Source organism: Styela clava, chromosome 4, assembly GCF_964204865.1.
Source record: "Styela clava chromosome 4, kaStyClav1.hap1.2, whole genome shotgun sequence".
Classification (NCBI taxonomy): Eukaryota; Metazoa; Chordata; class Ascidiacea; order Stolidobranchia; family Styelidae; genus Styela; species Styela clava.
This window is the reverse complement of record NC_135253.1, coordinates 24,268,112-24,296,099: the sequence shown is the minus strand read 5'-3', so window position 1 is coordinate 24,296,099 and position 27,988 is coordinate 24,268,112. Positions and strand designations below refer to the sequence as shown.

The 27,988-nt window shown below is 35.2% G+C and overlaps 1 protein-coding gene across 6 annotated transcripts in view; it reads left to right on the top strand.

Moving 5' to 3' along the window:
- The first annotated feature begins 18,908 nt into the window (after positions 1–18,908).
- The window catches only part of LOC120325777 (1-phosphatidylinositol 4,5-bisphosphate phosphodiesterase beta-1-like), a 58,730-nt gene continuing 49,650 nt past the window's right edge, over positions 18,909–27,988 (top strand). For all 6 annotated transcript variants that reach the window (XM_039391940.2, XM_039391939.2, XM_039391938.2 and 3 more), the window contains exons 1-3: positions 18,909–19,131; positions 22,726–22,803; positions 24,144–24,212. In XM_039391940.2, coding sequence (XP_039247874.1) covers positions 19,021–19,131; positions 22,726–22,803; positions 24,144–24,212 — 258 coding nt within the window. In that variant the 5' untranslated portion in view covers positions 18,909–19,020. The remainder of the gene's footprint in view (positions 19,132–22,725; positions 22,804–24,143; positions 24,213–27,988) is intronic.

The following is a 27,988-nucleotide window of genomic DNA, read 5'->3' as shown; positions in this document are numbered from 1 at the left end:
TGCGGTAAAACATTTCGTTATAGACTTTGTGTCCATATTTTTGAGCATAGCTCTCTTGTTAGTTATAAAGAGCAAAATATACTCAGCATTAACAATATACTTTGTGAAGGGGCTGATGGATACATGTATAATATTTATGAATATAAGGTTAACAAATTCTATAAATTTTGTTGTTTCACACGTCTCTGTAGTTTTACACGTACATGTAGTGATATTTAGTAGACGCTAAACCCAAATTTAGTAATTTTTATCGAATCTTATTCCAATGGGAATACCATGGGATAGGATGGGACTGAAAAATATGTCCCATGGACAATCTTGGCAGTACAGTAGTTGCCGTCGATGCTATGCCATTTGAATGCGTTCCTCAACTCTTCAGCATCATCTAACGCAGGGATTCCCAAAGTGGGCGATATCGCTCCCACGGTGGGCGAAAACGATACAGAGAGGGGCGAAAAAGTCGAAGTGGGCGATTTCGTGAAACCTGTTTTTGTTCGGCGCATCGTGCACTTGATTACTGTACTCTGTGTGCTTTCGTAGACTTGAATCACGTGGGCGATTATCACACGCGAAATGATTGCTGGACTCGTCTTCGCAGTAAGGTACGGCAGTTTGCGTATCCCATTGGTCGGCAAAATACGGCCCGAGTAAAATAACCTGACCCGGGACGCTTCACTGAATGGACCTTTCCCCGACCTTTGACCCCGGAAAATTCTTCCTATATTTTACCATTTCAAAATTTTCGGTGCTTATTTTAAGAGTGGTTTCGCGACTTGTTGCCTGTAAAATGGGGTATTTGTTTTAAACTATCATTCTAATTCATACCATTCAACAATTTGTTTTTTGAAAGTACCGGTAAAGAATTTTAGCATAGTCTATCACAGGTATTTCTATACTAATTTTTGATTACTGTAATTAAACTGAAACTCCTAGGAAGACAAAGTGATTGACTTATTTGATTTATATTTGAATTTCCGAAAAAACAACTAAAACTAACGAATATAATTAAAAAACACGAATGTGAGGTAATGTTAACGACCGCGTCTGAAAATCTGTCCGAGGGAGAAATGTGTTTGAGCGGATGAGAAAGGGGGCATTGTTACGGTTATTTTTGCATCTTGCTTATTGGCCAATGTCACGAAGTAAACAAGGAAGTCTATGCCCGGGAAAACACCCAAGCGGCGGTTTTGACTGAGAATTAATTTTTTTTTATAATCTACGCAAGGGTTAAATTACATTTTTTACGTAACACAATTTTTTGCGAGACACGTTTAGACTAAATTTCTTTACATCTTAAAAATTCTACTGAACAGCAGCTACACGTTTAACGATCCTACAATTTAATTATAATTAGACAAATGGAAACACGCAGAAAAGTTGATGTTGAGTGCAGAGGTTCAATAGCGCAGTAAATATTCGAATATATTGCAATGCAATAAGGAAATTAAATACATATTCTATTCGAGAGATTCTTCACCGCTTAATTTTTTTTTAAAAAATCTTTATCAAAATTTCACAAACCATGCGAAAATATTCACTTCGATGTTTGAAAGTACATATTTGTGCGAACAATTATTTTTGAAAATGAACATTACAAAGAACTAGGATTAGTGATGCCCATTTAAAAAATGTTCCAATCTTGTCGTCGTAAAGCTATCAAGCGTAATACAGCAACAAGACAGTGTCACAATAAATGTCATTGTAATAATTTTTCAATAGGACGACTGAGTTGAGTTCACGAATCGTCGCAGTTTTCGCGCGCTGTTCCGTTTTTAACTTTCAAAAAATATATGCGACCCGCAAAAGACTAGCAACCCTAAATTTTGTCCCGCGAGCGACATAAAATTTGCCGACCCCTGGGCCGTAGCCGATAGTTGGTCACGACTTCTTCCACATCCGAGTGCACGACTCCAAAACAAATGACTGAATAATTCTATGGACTGGTGATCGGACTGGATGACGTGGTAGGATGAGGAATCGGGGATGAGTTTCACCGAAGACCGTTATATATCATGTATTTTGGTGCAGGTCATCAGGCTGTAGGGACGAACGAGATGTACGAAAATAATTAATATAAGTTTAGACAAATTAACTTTGTTTTCATTATTAGGCTTCCCGCAGCTTGTCAGCAGGGAACCTATTGTATTCCTGTGTTTTATTATTATTATTTATTTGGCTTCCCGCTGCTTGTCAGCAGGGAACCTATTGTATTCCTGTGTTTTATTATTATTATTATTTATTTATTATTATTATTTTTTCAAATTGGTCCTACAAACTTGAAATTCACCTCAAATGTGCAGAAGTTCTCAGCTAGCAATAAAATGCAAATTTTTTTTTTACGCGGGAAGCCTGTTAAAGCTGCACGCAGCTCTAGTTATTTATTATTATTATTATTTTTTTCAAATTGGTCCTACAAACTTGAAATTCACCTCAAATGTGTAGAAGTTCTCAGCTAGCAATAAAATGCAAATTTTATGCATGACTGACCACGCTTTCACGCTCCAGTGAGCAAAACGCGTCTTCAGTTTTTTTGCGATTTCTCAAAATTGATACATGGTATAGGGTTGTGGTCTACGTGTAAGTATTGCTGAAATACGACCTATTGAGGTCCTACCACAGGAGTCGGGAACCTACGAAGTAATTTAATCTGGCTTGCGGCGCTTCGCTGAATTATAGTAACAAAACAGCTGTTTTGACGATTGTATTCTTTACGTAACAGAATTTATTGTGGGGCACGTGAAGACTCGTTTAATGAGGCTATAGTTCAAGTATAATCAGACTAATGGCAACAAAACACAGAAGAGTTGAAGTGCAAAGGGTTCAATGGCGCAGAAAATACTCAAATGGAATTTATTGCGATGCAATGAGGAAATAAATCAATATTCTATTTGAGAGATGTATCACTGTTTGATTTTATTATAAAAAGCATGTTTGCATAGAAAACTCTTTTGACAAAACAGGAGAAAAAAATTAACATTGATGTTTTGAAGTACATATGCATGCGAACAATTATTTTCGATTATGAACATTAGAAAGAACAAGCTGGGAACTCGGATTAGTTATTCCCATTAATGAAATGTTTTAATCTTGGCTTCATCCAGTGTCCCATTCAGAAAAGCGTGATGCAACAAAAAGTGTCACATTATATTTCATTTGTAAATTTTATTTTCGAGTAAGTCGACCAAGTTGAGTTTACGAATTGTCTTCGCGCGCTGCTACAAATTTGACTTCTGATCTCTGTGCGGCCCGCCAATGACTTGCAACCCTTAATTTTGGCCTGCGAGCGACAAAAGGTTGCCGACTTCTGCCCTATCACATAACATTCCTGAGCCACAAAAAATGCAATAATAAACACATACATTATAGCGTCTCAAATTAAAATAACTCCTAAAGTGTTCAAAGCAAATTGCGCAGCTGATAATACTGGATCTCCGCTTTAGGAGGCCCTTATTTTCAATTTCAATTTTTTCACAATTTATCGCTGTTTTCTCGCCGACAAGTCGAAAATTGAAAGTCCAAGAACGAAATACTCTTTCATCGTCTTTCATCTCGATATAGAAATAGGAAGCCCTATGGATTTTAGTAAACATTATTTTAATTAACAGCTACAGTATATCACTCCCGCAAGAATGTATACGTAAAACGCAGCTTCTAAATGAACTGCCAGTTTCGGTAGGCCGCTCAGAATCAAATCATTCCAAGTTTACATGAAGGGTGACCGGCTGCTTGAGTGACGGCCTCAACTATCAGCGGAAATCCAGGGCGCCCACCGGCTTGTTTTATATATTCATGTCAACATTATTCCTATTCCAATCTAAAACTACACACACGAACACCTTTCAGTTTCAATCACTTATTTGTATGTGGCCCACCTGTATTAAGGGTTGCAAATCCCTGGCCTAGCTAATTCAACTCCAACTTATACTAAGAACGAAAGCCCTAGTACTGTTGTCTGAACTGATAACAAACCCATTGCGATACACTGTTTATTTCGTAGCAATGGCTACTCAGAATAAAACCAACCGCGATGTAATGTGAAACCATTTTGCTATTGTTGTACTTAAATGTAGCAAGCTCTCTCCTTTTACGCCATGTTTGTTTATATTATGCTGTTCTCTCGCTACATTTAAATGCCATTCTCGCCCCTTTCAAAAGCAATAAACCGATATTGTAATTTGTGACTTTTATTGGCGTCGCTGCTCGATAACCAGTTTTGGTTCCCCGCGGCTTCCCTTCCCCAGTAATGTAAATATCATTACTTATCGATTTTAATCGGTAAGTATGTTGATAGGTATTTGTCTGTTTGTCTGTTAGATGCACGCGATATCTCACAAAAGCGAGATTGAATCTGCACCAGATTTTGCATGTGCATTCATCATATGTCGGACCAGAAGCCTATTGATTTTGGATGAATTATGTCGTACAATTAGCGAGTTATTAATTAATTAGTGATGGGACACAAGGTGTCACTATGAGGTAAGAGCGCTGTTTTGGGGGATCCCCTAACTTTCGATCGATAAGTCTTCGGTCTCTGACCGATATTCTCGTTTTTCCTTTGTTACTTATCGATTTTAATGGGTAAGTATGTTGATAGGTATTTGTCTGTCTGTTTGTCTGTTAGATGCACGCGATATCTCACGAAAGCGAGATTGAATCTGCTCCAGATTTTGTATGTGCATTCATCATATGTCATACCAGAAGCCTATTGATTTTGGATGAATTATGTCGTACAATTAGCGAGTTAATAATTAATTAGTGATGGGACACAAGGTGTCACTATGGAGTAAGAGCGCTGTTTTTGGGGGATCCCCTAACTTTCGATCGATAAGTCTTCGGTCTCTGACCGATATTCTCGTTTTTCCTTTGTTACTTATCGATTTTAATCGGTAAGTATGTTGATAGGTATTTGTCTGTCTGTTTGTCTGTTAGATGCACGCGATATCTCACGAAAGCGAGATTGAATCTGCTCCAGATTTTGTATGTGCATTCATCATATGTCATACCAGAAGCCTATTGATTTTGGATGAATTATGTCGTACGATTAGCGAGTTATTAATTAATGATGGGACACAAGGTGTCACTATGAGGTAAGAGCGCTGTTTTGGGGGTTCCCCTAACTTTCGATCGATAAGTCTTTGGTCTCTGACCGATATTCTCGTTTTTTTTCATTATTTTTATTTTTGTATAAATGTGATTGCGATACGTGTATGAATCCGATATTTGTTATCAAAAAATAAGTTTCCAGGGGTATTGAAAAATATCAAAACAAAGTCGAATTGTCCAGTCGTTCTTCTCATAGGATGGAGCTTGATATGATTATAAATTCCATTAATATTTTCTAAACATTCAAAAAGGGAACGTCTCACAACTATACATAAGCAATAGATCGGGAAAATATTCAGACAATGGGATAAAAATATCGTTCTACATTCTTTCTGTCGGAACTATTGTTAATGTTACGTCAATTGAATCTCTCACTAACCTAATAACAACTCAATCATCTATTCATCATGATGTAACAAACCAATTATGTACCTAGCGTAAATGCGACCATTTAGGACAGGTTCTATAGTAAACAATATTTCTAAACCACACGGAATATAAGAGGTTTTTAATAAATAACTTGAACTGCACATTATCTACACCTGAGGTGTGCAAACTGCGGTCGGCAAGAAAAAATTGTGCGGCCCGCGGAGTAGTGCCAATTTTGAATGGTGTCCCGGCGAATCTAGTTTTTAGTTTGAGTAATCTGGCAGGTGTGAGCATATCCAATTCCTTTGCGTTGCAAAGCTTGTGCCAGTACTTGAGTGCCAAAGCAAAACTACTCACAAAATCGTGTTGCAAAATTCACGGTTTTTCTCACTGAATTCGTTTAAAGTCGGTGTGACGATAAATTTGAATAGCAGTTTTCTTCAGAAATTCATTCGTTTTAACTCGCTATTTCTGCAAAGAACCCTACGCTGCTCACGGCTTTACCCAGTTAATCGTAACTGACCCTTTTGTAACAAAGGTTGCACAACCCTGTTCTAGACTCAATGCCAACCAAGCACACATACTAACTAATCTCAACTATTAGCAGTGGAGTAACAACAACGCCGTAAAGGCTTGTCACTATACGCTTGTACAGTAGTTTATCGTGGATGTTACGCAATTTGAATGCCTTTCTCAATACTTCGATTTTTTCGCCTCTTCAGCATCATCTAACGCATGAATTACAAGTATGTATTGTTGAAATACGACCTATTGAGGGCCTATCACAGGGGGCGGCAACCTACGAGTAATATATTCCGGCCCGCGACGCTTCACTGAATTATAGTAACAAAAAGGCTGTTTTGGCGATTATATTCTTTACGTATTTTTCAACAGAATTTATTGTGAGACACGTGTAGACTAAAATATATTATAACCTAACAAGTATACAATTCACAATTACTCGCTTAATGAGCCTATAATTTAATTATAATTAGACAAATGACAACAAAACGCAGAAAAGTTGATGCTAAGTGCAAAGGGTTCAATGGCGCAAGGAAATACTCGAATGAAATATTTTGGAAATGCACAACGAGTAAGTTGAGTTCACGAGTTGGCACAGTCATCGCGCGCTACTTAAAATTTAACTGCTGTGTGAAAAAAATGGGATTTATCCGTTCGGTTTTTAATTTTCTAAAAATTTGTGCAGCACACCAATGACTTGCAAGCCTTAATTTTGGCCCGCGAGCGACAAAAGGTCGCTCCTGCCCTACAACATAATATTCCTAAGCCACACAAAATGTAATAATAAACATATACATTAGCGTCCCAAATTATACAACTCCAAAGTAAAATGTAAATATTGCCGCTGATTATATTGGATCTCAGCTTTAGGGAGCCCCTTATTCTCAGTAGTTCTGTTTGTTTATATGTAGTAAAGCGAGTGAAAGTAAAGTAAGTTTAATAAAAAGACCAGATTGAAGTTTCGTTCCCATGGCAACGACGACAAAAACGCGCTGATCGTTATGAAATTTCCAATTTTTATCGCCGTTTTCTCGTCAACCAAGTCGAAAATTGAAATTCCTAGAATACGCTGAAGAAATCCTCATTTGAACATGTCGTCTCGATATAAAATGAGGAAGCCTTAGGGACTTTAGTAAATATTATTTTAATTATGAGCTACTGTATATCACCCACGCAAGAATGCCTACGTAACGCAATCTAAACAGTTAAAATAAACTACACACATACACAACTTTCGGTTTCACCCAGTTATTTGTATGTGGCCTTCTGTATTAAAGGTTACACATCCCTGGCCTAGCTAGTTTATCACCTCAAACTCATACAAAATACGAAAGTCCTAGTACTGTAGTCTGAACTGATAACACACCATTAAGATACTTAAGCTGTTTATTTCGTAACAATGGCTAATCGGAATAAAACCAACCGCGATGTAATGTGAAACCATTTTGCTATTGTTGTGCTTAAATGTAGTCGCGTAGTTTTTTTGTCGGTCCGCGAGAAATTGTATTGTTGTTTTTCTGCCGTCCCAATCGCTTTATCGTTGCGTTGGTTTATTACACAATTTCTCACCTAAAAACCGACACGCGTGCTTTTTCTGTTCTGCATGCTTTTCCTGATAAACATGACCATCCAAATGAAAGGTTATGCATATTGGATGGAAAAGAAAGAAGCTTGAATAAAATTGTGATTCTACTTTACAGTCCAGATTTGAAAAAACACTGTCACAAATTATGGATATCTCTTGATAACCAATACCCATCGCAGCAAAGCAATTGAGCAATCGAACTGCTGTCCGTAATTTAAACTAGAGATGTACCGATGTATCATCATCGGGTATCGGTTCCGGCAATATCGGCTATTTTTGCGGTATCGGTATCGGCCAAATTAATACCGATATTTCCGATATATTTTTCTTTTTGGTATGATCCAGAATGTTTTAAAAGATAAGTTTAAAAATACTACAATTTAATTTATTTTTGCCTGGAGAAATCGTGAACTATGCGCCATGCATGTCCCACCCCCGCGAGTAGTAACGGGATTAAGATTCACTTGTTTTCAAATATTTATAAGCCAAACTAGCTCAACTAATTTGACTATTTTTGCTGCCAAATTATTATATTGACATTTTTTATATTACATAATAATTATGAAATAAATATATCAACACAGCACAGAAAAATGAGCAACTAGGCGCTTTTTGGCACGGCTATAAATTCTGACTGTTTATCGTCAAGCGCGAGTGTCATTTAGTCCGTCGACGTCGTTAAAAACTAAATCCGACACAATTATACGCCTACGCAGGTATTGAATATTGTGATTTCAGTAATTTTAATTTTGTTCAAATGCACAATTTATTTATAGATTTATTGACGTGGCCGCCTAAACTGTCTCAAAATATACGATAGTAATTGTAAAATATTAAAAAATAGTGAAATAAAATAAAAAACATCCTCGACGTAATATAGGTTCTTCTAGTCGGTGCTGTTTGATATCCTTTCATTTTGACTGTAATTTATTGCCGCGATGATTACGATTAAACACAAAATAAAATATTTTCAAAATGCTTCAATTGAAAAGTAGGACGGCGGCACTAGAATGCGTGGGCGATATTCGATATTTTTTTAACACGAAAAAAGATATTCGAAGGTCGCGATATTAATATTAAATTGGAATTGGACTTCCCGGCCTACGAGTTTTCTAATTTGACACCGGGATTACTAGCGTCAGTGCACAATGCATATGGATCAATTAACGCATCTGGGTACCAAACATCAATTTCATATTATGTGATATATCTCTTTTTTAATCTGAAAAATAATATGTACTATGAATAAAGCCCAATGATCATTGTTTTAACCCGTCTGAACAGAACACTGAATTAAGGTAATAATCACATAGTATCGGTATCGGAATATCGGCCTTTTTGTAATATCGACGTATCGGTATCGGCGTTTTTAGTTAGTATCGAATCGGTATCGACGACAAAAGTGGTGTCGGTACATCTCTAATTTAAACCAGTACTTATGCGAAAAAACGTTTTCATCGCCAGCTTTAATTAAAACGCAGCAAAGAGATCGACTAGACGCCGCTGCAGAGAGAGCTATACGTGTAGCAGAAAATTCTTTGAAGCCTCGTTTGCAATCCTATATTGGAAATGAAACAGCAGCAAAATTTCTCACTAAAGTTAATTGTGTTTGTACATGATTTGACATGTACATGTTTTATTTCTGTGAGATGTGTGCCCTTTTTACGCATAATGGGTGCCCAGCACTGCATATTATTACGCAAATATATGGCATTATTTTATGTTCCATCCATTCCAATTTGTGACGACATATTATTTGATAGTTTCTTCACGTGAAATGTTATTGTAGCTCTTTTTATCCAGAAGAATAGTGAGTACGCAAATATATGTTATTACTTTCTTTTCCACTCATTTCATTTCCTTGTCCGTCCGCGAGCACATTTTATTTAATTATACCGATCCGCAAAGGTAGCGAACCACTGTATTATACTGTTCTCTCGCTACGCTTAAATGCTACTGCACTTTCGCCCCTTTCGAATGCAATAAACTGATATTGTAATTTGCGACTTATTGCTTTAAATAATAGAATAAAATTTAAAACGCAACTTTCTGTTTTATCTTCTTTCCGATATTAGTTTGGATTTAATTTTAATATGAACCGATAGATTGATACTGAATTGTGAAAAATTACCAATCGGGAAAAAATTTGTAAAAAAAATACGTATAAAAAAGTAAACCCAAGCTACAAATCAATTAATGTTGCGTTAACGGGCAAATTTAATTTCAATCGCATAACTCCGTCTGGGCGTTCGGAAGTCCTAGTACAGGGATGGCGAACCTTTTTCAATGAATGGATCAAAAATTATATTTTTATCGCGGAACAGAAGAGAGTGGGTCAGCACAGACAGATATTCAATCAATGTTTGTATCTATAAGAAACTTCTGAAACAAATCATGATACAGCGCTTGTTAATGTTGGTGTAGTTTAGGGCTTTACTTACACAGCACTTGTATCATGGACTTTTTATGGCACTCGAATTTATGAAATTAGAGTACGCATATGAATTACGTTTAGGATGATGCGGCAAACTTTTTCAAGGTTCCAAAGAGTTTGGAGGGAATTCCACTCTGATAGTGTTATATTTTTCTATCAGCTTTAACCATATTAAAAGCAATTTTACACTGCCCCATTGTTATTTAGATTTTTATTTCAAGTCTGAAAGATTTTGTATTCTCAACAGCATTGTAGGCGAGAAACTAATAAAATGCAAAGTAGCATCTAGTTCTCGTATATCCCCTAAAACTGTCGGCAGATGCACTTCTGAAAGAGACAAGACGTTGCGAGAAATGAACATCAATTGCATTATTATGTCATAAACGATGTCAGAGCCAATAGCTGAATAACGGCATGCAACGGTGCAGACATGCGTCCAAGATTATGGGTTTTGAAAATAACCATACCAAAAATTAACAATTTGAATATAAGCGATCGCAGTCCTGACTGCCCAACTGACGGTACAATATAATAGTTTAGTTATTGTTAGATTAATTTGAGGCCGGTTTTATCACTGATTTGTTAGCATTTTATTCGTGCCTTAGCGGGTCACGAATAAAACGCGGTGGGTCACTTTGTGACCCGCGGGTCAGTGGTTCGCCATCCCTGTCCTAGTAAGTAAGAACAACGCCATAAAAGCATGTTACACACGTTTATACACTACGGAAATTTATCGTCGATGTTACGCCATTTAAATGCCTTTCTCAATACTTTGATTTCTTCCACCTCTTCAGCAACATCTAACGCACGAATTACATGTATGTATGGTTGAAATGAGAGCTATTGGGGCCCTATCACATATTTTCTAAACCGCACAAAACGTAAGAATATACACATACATTAGTGTCTCAAATTAAACAACACCGAAGTGTTCAAAAGAAATAGTGCCGCCGATGACATGGTTTATGGATTTAAAGATATTCAAAATAAGAAAAGATAAGAAGAAATAAGGCTCGGCGGTGTGGCGCATCGTACTAAGCGTTAGGAATACGCTCGCCATCGCACCTCTGATTACTCTGCGTGAGTTGGTAGGTTCGAATCCCACTTGGGGATAGTTATGTGCGAAATAATTGCTGGACTCCTCGCCGCCGTAGGGTGGTTCACGGCTACAGCTTCCTCCACCATCGAGCCTATGCTTCCGAAAACAAACAACTGGCTAACTAATCCTATACCCGACATTGACTGGTAACCGGTCGAGAGGCTGAGGTTCGCCACATGATTGAGCCGGGTTTCCACTCTCCAGGGATAAATATGTGGATCCAACCTATCCATATTAGACGATTTGTCAATTTCCCCCCATTTTTTTCTTAACTCATGGTCGATATTCTTTGAAGCGCAGTCAGACAGTGGAACACAGCAGGAGAAGGGGGGCTGTCTATTCTATTGAACGACATTTAGTGACGTTAGAATTGGTTTAGTGTAGGCCTGCAATAGTCTCGCACCTAAGTTGGCGATTGCTAATAATCTACTACGACAATAAATGAGATATATACTAATTGTTAAGTAATAGTGCTCCGTCACGCCAAAATATGACACTAAAAATAATTCTAGAGTGACAGGGCTCATATCTCTTTCCTGGCAGACCCCTGTTGTCCAGCCATATTATAAAACAGATAAATAAAAAAAGCCATCTGTAGAAACTCCGAGATCACTGTAAAACAATAGCGTAGCTCACATGGACTAAACTAAATTATACAAAGAACGAAAGCCCTATTCCAGCATGGCAACACACCTATTGAGCTGTGTAAGCTATAATGAGCATAGACCGAAACACTTTGCCCAGTGGATATTCTCCCTGAGCATTGTTTACCTAACAATACCTAATCAAAAAGAAATCAACCTTGCTGGTCAGATTTTTTCAGCCCAATACCTGGATTTTTTTATGGAGGGTGCGACATCCGTGCAAATTCCACGGAGACTTTCCAGGTTAAATTCAGAACGAATGCAAGCATTCTTAACCGCAACAAATATGTCTTCTTTGCGAGTGCAAGTAGCAAGTGTTTCCATACGTAGCTCAGACAACGAACGAAGACTGAGAGTTGTGCCGAGTTGTGCCAATTTCTGTTGGCTCGTCGACAGCCGGCGTTGTGCTGTAACACGTGAGAACACAATCGATGGATAACATGCTTTCTCTCCACTATGAATGCAGTTGACGGTGTCCACGATGCATTGCTTCATGAGTTCCCCGGCGGAATAAGGCTTCCCAGCAACATTGAGATTTTACGCCACTTTGGAAGCTTTGGTGCGACTATTGCTACACTTAGCAAAAGTTAAGATACAAGATTTCTGCTGTCGTCTTCTCTTTTTCATATTTTCCACACAGATCTTTCTCGACTCACCTTCTAATTTAGAATAGAAGTGTGATATGTGTCGACCTAAATGCCTGACTGCATATTAAGCATATCATGAAATGTGTTTCCATCATAAAAATAAGCGGTGTCCCATTTTGAGTTGGATTCTCTCTTGTCAGATGCCAATGATCTCTCGCTTTAAAGACATGCCGCAATGTTCACAAATATACAACTAGTGCGGTAAGAGGATTGCTCAGGCCGGCTGCCATGTCCCATCAGAATGGGTTACCAAGGCTTTCAATGACAGCTATTCAGTACGGTCGTTCATTTTTTTCATGCCCAAGTGAGTTGCACGGTGGTCCTGAAACCGCTCTGTATATAACAGCCTAATAGCTTCCAAGCAGTGCTGAATTAACTATTTAAAAGATAAGCCCGTGCTTTGGGAACCAAGAAAAATTTCCCCATAGACGGTAACCTGCAATAGAATACCAAGGTATGTATTTATTTTATTACAATATAAAATTGATTGACCATAGCCTACTTTACATCGACTATCTTTTATTTTATCATAATCCGAGGCAAGATGGCCTATGGCCTCGATGTAGTAAAATGAACATTTTTTGAGATGTTGACTGTGAACCAGAGATAAGACCGTCATTTAGCACGAGAGATAGAAATGATTAAATCAAATGAACCGTCCTCCGGGCTCACTATTCCTCAACTGTCAGTCAGAAATCTTTTAACACGATAGTCAAAGATAAATGCCTTTCATTAAGGTATGATACACCTGCTTCGTATCATCGTAGTATGTTTATTGTAATTTTTCGGAGCAATTAGTGACATTAATCTCATCGTGGGCTGTCACGAGTGACGTAGTTAATTAAGTAGGCTACGATTTTGGTCCACGCCATCTTCGTCGTCGCGGTGGCTCAGGGGAAGCGCAGAGGCATGCTCAAACATCAGGCCAGGTATGAAGGCGGGCTCGAACCCCGCTGGTAGACGTTGCAAAAAAGGTACAGTAGAAGAGACAGGTTTCGAGAGAGAAAAAGAGAAAAGAAAGTCGACTGGCAAAGAGCAGAGTCAAGGTTGACAGGGAAACAGGAGGGACAAGCAGACCAGGCAGGGGCAACGCAAGTCGTCACAGGGAAATAAAAATCATGACGTAAAAGCGGATTATCAATATTAAATTACCGGAGTAAGAAGAGGGTTCAGTAAGAGTGGAAATGATAAAGAAATTCAGAGAAGATTGAAGTGAAAAGCACGAGCCAAAGGTGGAAAGGAACCAGAAACCCGAGCGGCAGAGTTGCCATCAGTTCAAGGAAAAAATTGAATTCAAGTAAGTCTATCAGGACGGAACAAAAATAGAGTGATAATTAGACATAAGACGAGAAGGTGAGTTAGAGTGCAATTGATTAAGAAACTAGGCGAAGACTTAGACCTCGGGAGAGCCTCAAGCGTGCGCCCAAAAAAATACCCTATTTTCTTCATCCAGCAGATGGCGGTGCGGATATACATTTTTATTGTAATATCCACAAACTCAGTATGACGTATTTTAGTGTCCATAGGCAGGTGCTTTGGTAGCGGATTGCAGTGCTACACACAGTTAGCTTGTCTGGTATATTCCTTGTCTTTCTTTTTTGGATAGACATTTGTGTGTAACCCGAAATAAACCATCATGCACTATTTTCAGATCGCGCTAATATGTAGGAGATGAAAACTCGCATGGCTGCATGGGGTGTTTTGTGGTATTGCTGATCGGCAAATATAGCGTTCCGGTGTTAGTCAAAAATATGTAAACAAAGCTGTTATCATACAGGTCGTAACATGTGAGATAGTCATTTATTTATTCTGATACCGGTATCTCTGTACCGGTACTCAATGCACACGCATACAGATGCAAACTGGAAGTGTCTTTTCATAAGCAAGGCTTCACTTATAGTCTGTATAATATTGTAGGAATGAATCAATCAATCATTTATTTTGAATATTAGAATACATATTCCATATGCTAACTTTGTGGTAATATTGTTAGGAGAATAGTTCATAGTTATAGAATATTAATAGTTAAATTACATTTTGTGTTAGATTACCTGATACAGTTGCCTACTTCAGGGTAATATTTTCATTTTGCCAGAACCGTCGAATGTTTCTAGTCTAAATAATAATTAACTGATTGATGCATCAAAAATGATGCTGTCAGCCTTGGCTCTTTACTTTATTTATCATTCTTTGTAAAACCATACAAAGTAACTTTATTAGAACTCCTAATAATAATCTTTTTTGTCAAATTAGGCTGTTAGTCCATTCTTCGAAAACAAATAACTAATCCCATACCTTATATGAAATGGTAACCGGACGAGAGGCCGTGGTTTGCCATATGGTTAATCCATTTTATCGGCTTTCCTATCTCCCAGGATAAATATGTTAATCTTAAATGAGGCAGCCTGATTCTATGGTATTCAATGTTTTGTATTCTCTCCTAATATTTATAAATCTTTGCAAAGTTTGCAAAGGTCCAATATATGTTATATTCAAGTCATTTAATTTTCTCTTAGATCTGTGGATAGCACAAGTCTTTTTGTCTTGGATTGAGTTTTTATGTTGGATTGTGGAAGTCACAAATATTTTTAATATTTAATTTAATCTACAATATGGGTTTTTATCGCTCTCTAGAAATTTCTATTTTGTGTGTTTCAAAAATAAACTACAATTACGTAATTATATGACTTCAGAATATTCAACTTACAGATTTTGCGTGTTTAGTTCAGGTTCTGTCCCTACCTTGCAGCTATTTAGATTTCTTCAAAAATATCGTTTGGGTTTTATCGTACAAAATATTACTAGATCCAGTGTTTCTAGTATAGTGGTTTCAGACAGTGGGGCGTGGCAAATTTTTTTGAGGGGGCGTGGAGCTAATTAAGAATAAAAATATTTATTAGACTTAATCCTGTCCAGATATTCACATTTTTTATTTTGGATATTTACATGCCATCTACGTATTTTCAACATGTTTTTTGAATAAAACATACTTTTGCCTTACTGTCTGTTAATTGTAGCTTATTGTTAGCTAGTTATTTTTGAGGCGTGCTTTTGACTTGACAAATTCTAAAAAGAGGATACGGCTTAAAAAGATTTAGAAACACTGATATAGTATATTGCAGTATGGTTAGTTCATTGAGTGTATGTTTTGTTTTTTATTACTTCTCCATTTGTGGTTGAGCAATCATGTGCTCTCTGGTTTGATATACTTTCATTAACTATTCAAAGTGATTTACTACTGGGAATTATTGAAACCCTAAAGAGAGAAATAATTCAATTTGTTAATTTTGAGACCACAAAAAAATAAAAAATAAACAAGCGTGTTGGTGAATATTTGGCAGTGATGATATGGTCATTGGTGACATTTGGGCCCAATACCGCCCAATACAACTGTAAAATAATTTAAAAGATTCCTATGGATTAAATTGCAAAGAAGACTGGTCCATTGGTGAACTACCATATACACCTACAAATTTTTTATTTGGTTTTTTTTATGCCTTACGCTTTGAACAAGTCATACTACTGTTATACCTCACTTTATTGTTTGGCCGACTGAATTGCAATCCTGGATATATGATATTTGGCTTAGAATATTTCTGTAAAGTGCGACTATTCTGATTTTGTTTTCACCTTACGTATACGTACACGTATACATACGTACGCCTATATCTGTAAAGTGCGACTATTCTGATTTTGTTTTCACCTTGCGTAATAAATCACTAATATTTGTGTATATATGCAATATAGTATACAAAAACTGCAAGATCTTCGTATATTTTTGTAATAACTTATCAGCAATTGTGTTGAAATGGAAAATTGAGTTTGAATTTTTAAAATGTGTATCAAAACATTCATTCATAAATTATTCATCCCAAACAATTCCTGATACTTGTTGGTCTGGTTTAAAATTCAAATTTTATATATTCTATGGTTTGGTGGTTTTTAAGAAAAGCATTGTACAATCACTATTTTTGTTTAATTATGTTTAATTATTTTCTCCTAATGACCATAAATGTCCGCTTCATTTTGTTATTCTTGCCATTTGCGCAAAGTTTATTGCCATCTTAACCCAGAACATACTATGGATTGCACTTTGAATGCTTTCTATAATAAGTTGCATATTTGAACCCAGATCATATAATTTTTCTAATGTATCGCAACTCAAAACATATCGTCATCTCTAATAGTTCTATTTCAGATCAGTTGGCCACACATAAGTCTGCATCCATTTCAAGGGATCCCCATTGGCAAATTGAGAACACAAATGCTTTTATTTTGGTCTCTAAACTTGTTAACTGCCTTTCTAATTGAATCCTGATCAACTATTTGAAATCCCATTCCCTTGGGAGGAAACATCACATTAAGTAGATTTAATTTATTCAAAGGCGTGTAATCTTCATTCCCGTGAGAGTAGAAAGGCATTTGATAGTCTTGATGTCTCACACTGATATCTATTGAGGTGTGAGAAGCTTTTTTTGGGAAGACCGGTTTCTTTTTGGTTCAGGATTGCGTAAAAGCATATGGAAATCATTCCAACAGAATTGCATCGCAATAAATAGGGCGATGATTCCAGCAACCAACACAATCAGGCCTTTAAAAAAATTGATTGTTCGTTACATTTTTGTCGTTTGGTTTTCAAGTATTTGTATCTTTCTGACACTAAGTAGATAAATATTTTCGTAATATACCGTAAGTTTTATTTATGGAGGAGACCGTAAAATGATGTGAAACAAATAACAAAAGCAGATGAGCTCACAAAACTTGCCCGCCCTCAAATGGAGGTTTCTACAGTTGTTTAGTATACATTTAGAATTTCCACGCTTGACTCCCACCACTTTAAAATAACCAAGACATGTATCTAATGAAGTGTATTGATTAGTTTTAACTTAGCAATGATTTGGGAAATCCCTCGTGTATCAAAGGAAATTGAATTCTTGATTCACATTCAATAATTTATGTCTGGAAAAATAACAATCAAACAATGATTAGGTGATGTAATGATGCCCCTCACACTTTTATTAACTGAAGAAAAAGTTTTTTTTTATACAATTGAATACCCTGGTAAGAAAATGTCTTTATTGAGGAAATAGGCAAATTCGTGGCTCGCTGGGTAGTTCAATCTGGCCGGCCTGATGCTCCCATCATCAAACTAAAACCAAATTTTGATGTTTTAGCTAAACTCATGGAATTTGTTGAAATTGTGATTAAATATAGTTTTGTCATGAGGCTTTTTGTTTTTGTGACACTGTAAATATTTTTTTTATAGAATGTGTCTTTTTACGTCACAAATCGCACTTGCGTATAACATTTGGCCCTTCATAATCAGAATTTTTTAAAAAACCATATCTCCTCGAGTTGGACAATTCATCTTGTCTGTTTCTTTTGATTGTTTGTTGTTTTTTCATAACATTGAAGCCAAGATCATCATACTGATATTAAAAATCACTTCAATATATAATTGCAATGCTTCTAAAGTTCTAATTTATAGATGTTTTAATTCTGTGATGCGCTGTTGTCATTATATACTATAAATGTGAAGTGGATTATCCAGAGAGAGAAAGCTTAATCCTTATTCTAATGCTGGATATTTCATGCTGTGAAATAGAATAATTTATTTTTCTTTTCATTGGAGGGTTATATATGTGGCCTATATACCTAGAATGGGGATGATAATTATGCTATATCGGTGGTTTTTGTCTGCAGGGGATATGTCAGCTAGGGATGCGTAATTCAGAATAATGATAAATATTGCCATGCTGGTCTCTAGAGGTCATTCAGTGCTTTAGTATAGCAGAGATAACATTATGTCTAATTTCATATTCTGTTATTATATTTTGAACTGTTTATGTTATTAGGTATCGCTTGTGTTCAATAAAACATTAATTTACGCCATTATTAAACACCTAGAATGGCAATGATAATTTTGCTCTATTATTGGGTTTTGTTTGCAGGAGAAATATCAGCTTGGGGTGCTCAATTGAGAATAATCTGATATTTTGGAACACTCAAGTTGGGTCTAGATTATGAAATCCTATTCTTACATTAAATCAGAATTATAGTTCATTCAGGGCTAAGCCATTTTTTACCAAATTTATTTTTTAGTAGTGTTGTGTTGATGACAAACTGAATACTCATGTCGAGTCCAATTTGATTTTTAATAGCGGGATGTTGGACATCAATTTTTACCTGTGTAAAACATCGGATTAAGATTTATTGTCTTATGGAAAAAAATCTGCGTGTTGACAAGAGCCTCTCTAAATAAATTGTCAGGCTGGGTTGTGGCCCGTGGGCCGCCCGTTGCACACCCCTGTTCTAAGAGACCCAAGAGTCCCGCTGACATAAATATATTTCTGTAGTCGTCCGATGGCTGATGTCAGATTTTTTTAGACAAACACATTTCAACTGAACTGTCAACCCCAACTGATATCTATAATGAATAACATTTACTTTGAATTTGTTGAAGCTAAATAATTTAGCCATCCTCAGCATTTTATTCACAATTTCATCTTTTTAATTTTTCAGCTTTTCAGTCGACTTTTCAGGCCTAAAATGTTAATATTTTGACAATCATACACCGACTCGTTAGAGGATTATCAACTCGTTGAATAACTTCAATCATGGCCGGAGCGGATGGCTTAAGAAACCTCGAATTAGAACCTTTAGAAGTCCCGGACAGATTTGTAAAGAAAGGCAGCAAATTCATAAAATGGCCGAAGTCAGATGGAGATGTAAGTAGTCCGCTTTTATTTATTTTTAGTATTCAGGAATTTTCAGAATTTATAAAATTTAGGAAGTTTACACTAACAGAGATATAGTACTAATTTGAGCCTAGCTTGAGGTAGATTTCACTTTATGACTGACATGGGCGAACTACGGCCCGCGGGCAAAATCATGCTCGTTGGTTACTTCAAGTCTGGCCCACTAATGCTGCCACAACTGAACTAAAACCAAATTTTGATGTTTTAGGGAAAAAAAGATTATGCGATATTAGTTTTGGCATTCAGTTTTGGATTGGTTGTGGCAGCCTCAGGCGGGCCAGATTGAATTATCCAACTCGCCAGATTGAGCCCACAAATCGTAGTTTGCGCATGTCAGGTATATAATTTGGTTTTGTACCAATACCAGAATTGATAAATGCATGTTTATCGGATATTCCTATTCCAAATACCTGTACAACATAGGCTATGTTGACTATAGCATGGATGACTCACTCTGTTTCATGGCATTATGATCGGATTCTCATTCCATATTGCAATGACATAGCTTCCTCCTAATTAAAGCAGTCGAAAATGTTGTGGAATAACCGGGCGTTTTTATGTTAGACGCCAATTTTAGGGTTTTCGGAAAGATTATTTTTAAATTGAATCGATTATTTTTATGTAAGTTATCAATAAAAAATTGTATTGAATGACTGTTTTTCACATGTCAAAATTTTCCACATGAAGTTTTATTCTGTTTTCAACTGCAGTAAGATATAAAAAAAAGTTTTTTGTTGGATACGTAATGTAATGTGGGTCTAGGTGCGAATTATCCTTGTGTGAAAATTTCTTTTTTTTCACGGCTGATTGATTTGATGTTTGCAGCAATTAAAGATAGATGAAGTCATTACAATGCTATTATTTTTATTATGTTTTAAATTATTTCCAAGTCCTAACGGCCCAATAATTTACCCAAAATGTTGCTGTTTTATTTTAATCCATAGGAACACTAATATATGGCTTATGGGAACACTATTATATAACCTTTGACTTTTGTGTCCATATCATTTATTCTAAACAAATTATTCTTATAAGCTTAAATTTTTAAAATCATGAATGTAATTAATCTCAATACAATTCTAGTGGTTGCCATCTTTTTTGATAATTTATTGTCCCTTCATTCCTCTCTCACTACTTATATAACTTTACAACTGTTTGTCATTCATAAATCAGTGATACATGCGCTCTGACCATTACAGTTCGAAATTTTAATATTGTATATTAGCCTAGCATATAAGCTGACCGCTTAAAAATGACCCTAAAACGGTAGGTTTATAAAAATTCGCATATAAGCTGACCCTGCAAAACGTTTGCTTTATCACGAGAACGTAGCGTGGTACAATTTGTACTTGTTGGAATTGAGTTAGCATAATGTCATCCCGTTTGAGTGCAATGAAAGTATGCGCGTATAACCCGACCTGTCATTTAGGCAGCTTTATTTTGAGTTTTAAACTCGGCTCATTTATGAGAGGATATACGGTAGTTCCCAATGCATGCATAAATATGTTTTACATGAGTCAAACATTCCTTCTCCCAGAACAATAAAATTTAGGATTTCCTTCCTATTTGGTAGGAAAGGCTGGCATATTTGATATGCTTTTCACATACCTGGTGGTCCTTGCACCTTGCAATTGCAATTAAAAAAAAACTGAGTAAGAATTATTTCTGTGCTTTGAAAAAGTGGGAATATTCTTATACTTAATTAACACATCCCTGGTGGTCATCATGACTGTCTGTTATCGTTTCATAATCTAGAAATCTCTAACCCGCGACACCGGACACTAAATGCATATTTTGACTTTTCTTCCCAAAATATTTACAGATAGTGTCAGAATAAGATGCTGAAATAGACCTTGGTATCAATAATTTATTTTGAAAATATTTATCGCCTTTTTTTTTAAGGTAAAAAGATCTGGGTTATTATCGGACCATTTTAGTCATACAGAAGTTTCATCATTGACAGTTGGCCAAAATGTATTGAAATTTGAATAGATCATTGTAAATGTACTGTGCAGGGGGCCATGAAGTCCTGCTTTAAATTAGCTGAATAACAGTGATTTTGTTGCTCACTAATGGTGAGTGTATTAAGTAAAGTAGAAAGATTAGATAAACACTGATTAAAATAAAACAAAACAACTTACCTTAGGATAAAAATATTACCGGACTTGATATGAAAATCCGGTATAATTTGAATATGTAATAGGCAATATCCCATACAGTGAGATCCTGATTTTAGAAATAATATGGAATAGTTTCATAAATTATTTGTCATTGCCCTTTGTCATTTGGTGGTCATACAAATAACATAATTTACCCAAGTTTAGTAAATGTTGAATATTATATATTTAATAAGCTTACACAAGATTACATAACTATATATCTTCTATGCTTTTGCTGATGCTAATATAAAAATTCTATAGCAAAAATGAAAATGACCTAAAAAGTGCTCATTAATGTAAAATGTATTTGTGTAACATCTTCTGACAAAAGTCAGATATATGAATGGTGGAAGAATAGTGACCTAAGCCGGACAAAATTTAGTGAAATATATACATTTATAATTTATGTTTATGTGCATTGATACTCCGGTATTTGCAAAAGTAGCTTATTCTGCTTGGTCAACTAGTGTTAAAAATTCTGACAGGGCATTAAAGTCAAGCCAAAGAATTACTATAGACAACTTTGTCATTTGTGTTTGTTCACTCAATTGTGGCTCGATTGAATCCAATAATACTTTATATAATATGCTTTACGTTTGAATAATTAATAATGCATAGTCATGTTATATGCTATCTGTATTAAAATAGTTTGAATTAGAGAATTTCTCAATGTTCATAATTCATGTTCTGAATTTAAATACTCTGAATATAACCAATGGGCCAGGGGTCCCTAATCGGGGGTCAATTTATTCCGCAGAGCAGGAGAAATTCTGGAGCGGTTTTTTAAACGGGTGCAGGAGTCAGATTGGCTGGATTGGAAGTGCGCCCCAAAAATTAACAAAATCGTTCCACAAATAACCAAAATATGATTGAATATTTTACATACTGTATCTATTATAAATATTTTATTATTTTTTATTTTAAATATTTTGTATAATATGAATCAATAAAATCATTTCACCTTTCTATGTCGTTTACTTTTTTTTACGAAGTGTTCTGTTACAATTACAAGATTGAGTTTTTTATTACGGCAGCAATTTTTTTCGTGCAATTGAGTCGTGAGTTATTTTTCTGATCATTTGGCGCCACACGAATAAAAAATTTGGGAGCCGCTGCCCTAGATGCAAATTTGAACTTTATTGAGGGTGAATTTTGCAAGCAAGAGAGTATAGTGACCATAAAACACATTGCAAGAGACTGTCTCGCCTAGCTCCTCTTTTCATATTCAAATTAGACCGCACTGGAAAATAGGAGACAGTACACAAGTAGTGTGCTTGCTTACAGCAAACTTTCATAAATAAGCAACAGCAAAATTGAAATCTAAGTAATATTTTACTTCTCAGAATGTAACTTCATATATTCTAATATTATTGTTTCTAATTTTTTTTTTATTCGTATTGTGCAGGACTCGATTGTTGCGACACCAGTGACACTGCGACTCGACCCTAAAGGTTATATCTTATACTGGCAGGAACCAAATCGGGTATGTTTGACTCAAGTTTGTGTTTTATACGATTTGTGTTTTTCATTCTGAACAAGGCAGCCTAAAAGACAATGAGACTATTTTTCTGGAAGGACCGGGATCCTCTTGGTCCAGCATTGGCCGGCCAACAAATATAAGATTTAGTGTTTGTAAAATGAATTATGTAACATAGTGGCCATAAATTAACAACATTGAACAATGAGCAAAATTGAGCGCACCAGAAATATGTGTACCAATATGGAGGTAACTAATTTCGTTCGCCCACTTTACATCAAGTTGTGTAAAGAAACGGAAACCTATGGGCAGAGGGTATGTCTACTTGACTAACACAGACAGTCTACGAACTCGTAATAGAACTAAAATAAGGAAAATCGGTATGAAATTATGGCCTAACCCTAACCTGCTACGCATACTACGGGAGTACCCAAAATTGTGGGGAAGTATGATGATGGTACCTACAATATACACGCATACAGTAATAGATGAATGCTAGTTACAGACATGCCTTATTTTTCTTGGATCTTGTAATAGGGCAGATGAATCTCTTGGATAATTTTCTGTGGCTTCTATATGCAATACATTGAATATGAACGTAAGGGAAACCACAATGCTATTGGTTCTCATGTGTCAGTTACATCCCGTTGAGGTTTTGTACTGATTGTGACCCATCGATGAAATACGTTTACCTTGGGCAAAGAACCTTATCGAGGCTAAACTAAAAATATGAAAATCTTGTTGACTAGGTTGAATTGCAAAATAGTTTTACTAAGGTTTATTGAGATATTTTGTTTGCCAATTTAATATTTTAACTGTTTGATTTAGGATATACATTGGTCTGTTAAAGATAGATGATATTCACATATTCAGAAACAAAGTCAACAACGCATAAATAAAGTGTTGTCCCTAGCCACAAATTTTCAATAAATGACTGTTTAAGAGTATTCTATGTTGGCATCATTGTGCATATTGGTTACATAATCCCATATCCACCATCACCCACGGGGTAATTAATTCGGCGGGTAAGGCCAAACTGAAAAGATTAAGGTTCCCTTTTAAAAATAGTAACTACTCATACATCAGAGGCTGCTTCTACATGGCATTGTTTGGCGTAAAATACATGAGTACATTGTAAAAAAACCAAGAATCCTAGAATGCCGAGTATTTGACAATTACCAACATTTAGAACATTCGAATCATAATTTCTGGTGCTTGTGTAGAGGTTCCCAAAAACGACGGCTGAAAAATACACATTCAATCATTTTCATGTCTGTTTTTATATGTTTAGTCTGATAATTTATTGTTTGGTCATGTTTTATTTAACAAGTTCTATTTTGTCACAGGACACAGAATGTTTGGAAGTTTCTAGTATAAGAGATACGAGGGTAGAAAGATACGCAAAGATTCCAAAGGTATGTTTTGTTGGTATTAAAAATATATTATCAGAATGTAATATTTAATAAACAATTGTAATTACTATTTTACCAATTCATAAAGTTATGAAAATTTGTTATATAACGCTCATTTATGCATATACGGTAGTTATATATCTGTGACTGCTTACAGAGCTTTGCTCGGAGTAAACAATGAGAATTAGCATAGATATGAAAATGGAACAAAACCTAATACTTGTGCATTACCATTCATGATCAGGAAATATTAAAGCAATAGTTACCAAGACACAATGTACGCGCTTTGGAAATTCCATTTCTTAATCCTTTTGTTCCCGGGTTTTAAAACAACTAATGCACAATTTCTTAGTATTCTAATACTACCGGTAGATCTTTTACTTGTTGGTTAATATGTTAGGAGCTCTCTAGTATTAATTTCCATAAATACAGGGTGTTCATGAAGTCCCTTTACAATTTCATTTTTGTTATGAAGTCAGTTCTCAATATATTTTAACCAGGTTTGTTGTTTTATAATCTGTAATTGTTCAAGTATTTTTAATTGATTTTATTTATTTGTAAGAATCAAAACAATATACGGTATCATTAAATTCCCTTCGCAATTTTAATAATTTCAAGACTTTATGGACACCCTATATAAGATGAACCAGTTTTGAAATGCATCATACTCTGTCATTTGCCCAGTCAATTGTGCGATTGAAAATATATTTTTCAGTGTAACCAGTAACCTTTATAAATTCGGGCCTCAGTTTATTAATCTTGATTTTTTTTTTATTACGAGAATCAAACACTTGGTGTGGGCTTAACTTGTGTGGATTTATGTTAAAATTGCTGAATATTTTTGTTTTGTTGTTGAGATTTTGTGTGAGCTATCAAACAGAAGCTTTACTCTGATACAATTCAATTTTCTTTCATGAAATTACTGTTAAAAATAATTATGTAAATTTATGGTGTCAGGCAGGTTAATCAGAAAGCAGTTATTGAAGACAGAAAATCTGGTCAGATTCGAGTCATAAAGCATCTGCAGGAAAGAATGAGATGAAGCTTACAGAAAAAAAGCATTTGATTAAACATTAGATAGTTAGGATTAGTTGTTGAAATTTTTTCCAAGCTTCTCAAATCCGCAGAATAATTTAGAGCCTGATGGTTGCCACCGTACCTCTGATTACCCAATGTGAGGTAATAATGTGTGGGAGGGGAGGGTTGGTTCACAAAAGTTCTGGTCGACGCATCTTGAATAAATAACTATTTTTAAATTGGCCTTACACTGGTGAGCAGAAAATAGACTGTGGTTTGCCTTGGACTGTCTTATTGTTATCCATATTTCTCTTTCTCTGAATGAATATTTAAATACAATTCTATCATGTGCCATGTAAGCAATCAAATTTCTATGTCGAAACATGATTAAAATTGCTTTTTCTAATATTTCAGGATTACATTAATTTAAAATAAATAGAATTTGGTTTGTTGATTGTAATAATATGCTTGTTCTATGTTGCTTTCATTTGTTGACTTTTATATTATGAAACAAGCCACAGGAAAAACAGTTTTATAAAGGGGAATGTGTTGCGAGTCTTTAGGAGGGAGCCACAGGTCTTGAAAGTTTGAGAATCACCACCCTACACTGGTATTCTAATATCAGTAAAGTCAGGTTATTTGGGTTTCTAATTAGCACTGAGAAAGATAGCAAAAAAGTAAATATTGCTGTATAGTATGGGACCTGATAGTGCCGGTTTTTTATATATCCAGATGGAATAAAAAAGTTTCTGCTCAATAATACTGTGTTATATATAAATTCTTGAAAGGCTGTCGATTTGGAATGCGTGAAACATTTGTATAAACTTGCATGTGTTTACCATATGACATTAAAGTTGGATGCAAAAATAATATGCTAATGCTAAGACTGATAAAACTGTTTTTACATCACCATCAATCAGTGATCTGAATAAAAATTCTTTGCTTGCAATTACAAGTCAAGCGTGAAAACTACAGTGAATGGAGATTGGGTGATGCACTGTGCTGTAATAATTGATTTAATCGTGAAGCAATACACAGTTAGACCAATAAAATTGTTATGTAACAGTAGACATGCATTTCATTGCCTGGGGCAATCTATAAATCAAAACTCACAGTCAAATAGCAGGCATTGCTCCTTTAGAAATATTCTAAAAATAGTTCACAAGCTATGTAATAGTATGTTTCAGTTCTCACAATAATAACTTATAATACTTCATTTGAAGTTATTTCAAAAATATTGAGTTACTGAATATGTCACAAAATCAAAAATTCATTCTCACATCTCTCTCAAATTTCATTGTCTTTCTAAAATATTACATCACTAGACATTTATATGAGGTATAGTCAACCATAGTAGCGGTTAAAGTTTGGTACTTTCAATCAAAATATATATATTCTTTTATGAAATGATTAATGTTATTGGTAAAAAGTTAATCTAATTAAATAATTATGATTCATCAGACAAAACTTTACTTTACACAAGTTTTTACTCTCAAATTTCATTGTCTTTCTAAAATATTACATCACTAGACATTTATATGAGGTATAGTCAACCATAGTAGCGGTTAAAGTTTGGTACTTTCAATCAAAATATATATATTCTTTTATGAAATGATTAATGAAATTAATGTTATTGGTAAAAAGTTAATCTAATTAAATAATTATGATTCATCAGACAAAACTTTACTTTACACAAGTTTCTACTGATATATAAAAACAAATGTTAATCAGTGCTTATCAAAAGCAGCTTCAGAAGTATGTGTACCAATATGGAGGTTACTAATTTTGCTCACCTATTTGACATCAAGTTGTGTACAGGGGCCGAAACCTATGGGCAGGGGGTATAATATTCATTTGGCTAACACAGACAGTCCTCAAACTCGTAATAGAACTATAATAACCATAATTGCACCACCATAATTCTTAACACCTGTAGTCCTGTAGCTACGCTTTGAACGAATTTCTCCAAAAAAGAGGAATATTTAGGCATTTTGTTGTGTGTGGGGTAAGCCAAAATATCCAATATAACAACTACCTTACATTTCCTCTTGCACACAATTATTTAATCCATATCTGTAGTTTAACATGTTGCCACGTTTGTTTGTTGTTTTCCATCAATAAATTGTGCTAAGCCGGGATATCAGATTAAACTTTGTAATCACTTGGGGATTATCTTGGAGTGTCAGGATATACATTAATAATGCATTTGAAAGAGGATAGGACTGTCTTACTACAAAGCAGAAAAAAAAAATTGACTTATCCTTTATTATGTTGAAGAACATGTACTGGCACTATTTCCCTTTAATATGATTTTGCAAAAACAACAACACAATGATATTCCTATCTGAGGTTGGATGGGCAATACCTTCCTAAAAAAAAATCCAGTTCTTGCCTGCCGACAACCTTCAGATTGGAAAGGTTCAAAACATCTAATAAAAAGTTTATAAAAAGCTTTTTGCAATATGTATTTGCACAAATATTGAATGTTTTGGTGATAAAAAAGATTGATTTATCAACTGTTTATTCTGGAGATCAGTGCAACAAAATTAATCATTCAAGCACTTTATAACTTACAATCACTATCAAATGTAAAATCTTAATTGTGTGTTCACTTTATATAAACAGTTCTTTTCAATACGATACAAGTTAAATTTTTTAAAAGCCAATTCAAAGCAGGATTGTGTTCAATTTCTCCAAAAATTATTGATAACTTGAAAAATAGTTTTGTTTTGAGTCCTATTCATAGCAAAAGCCAACTGTGA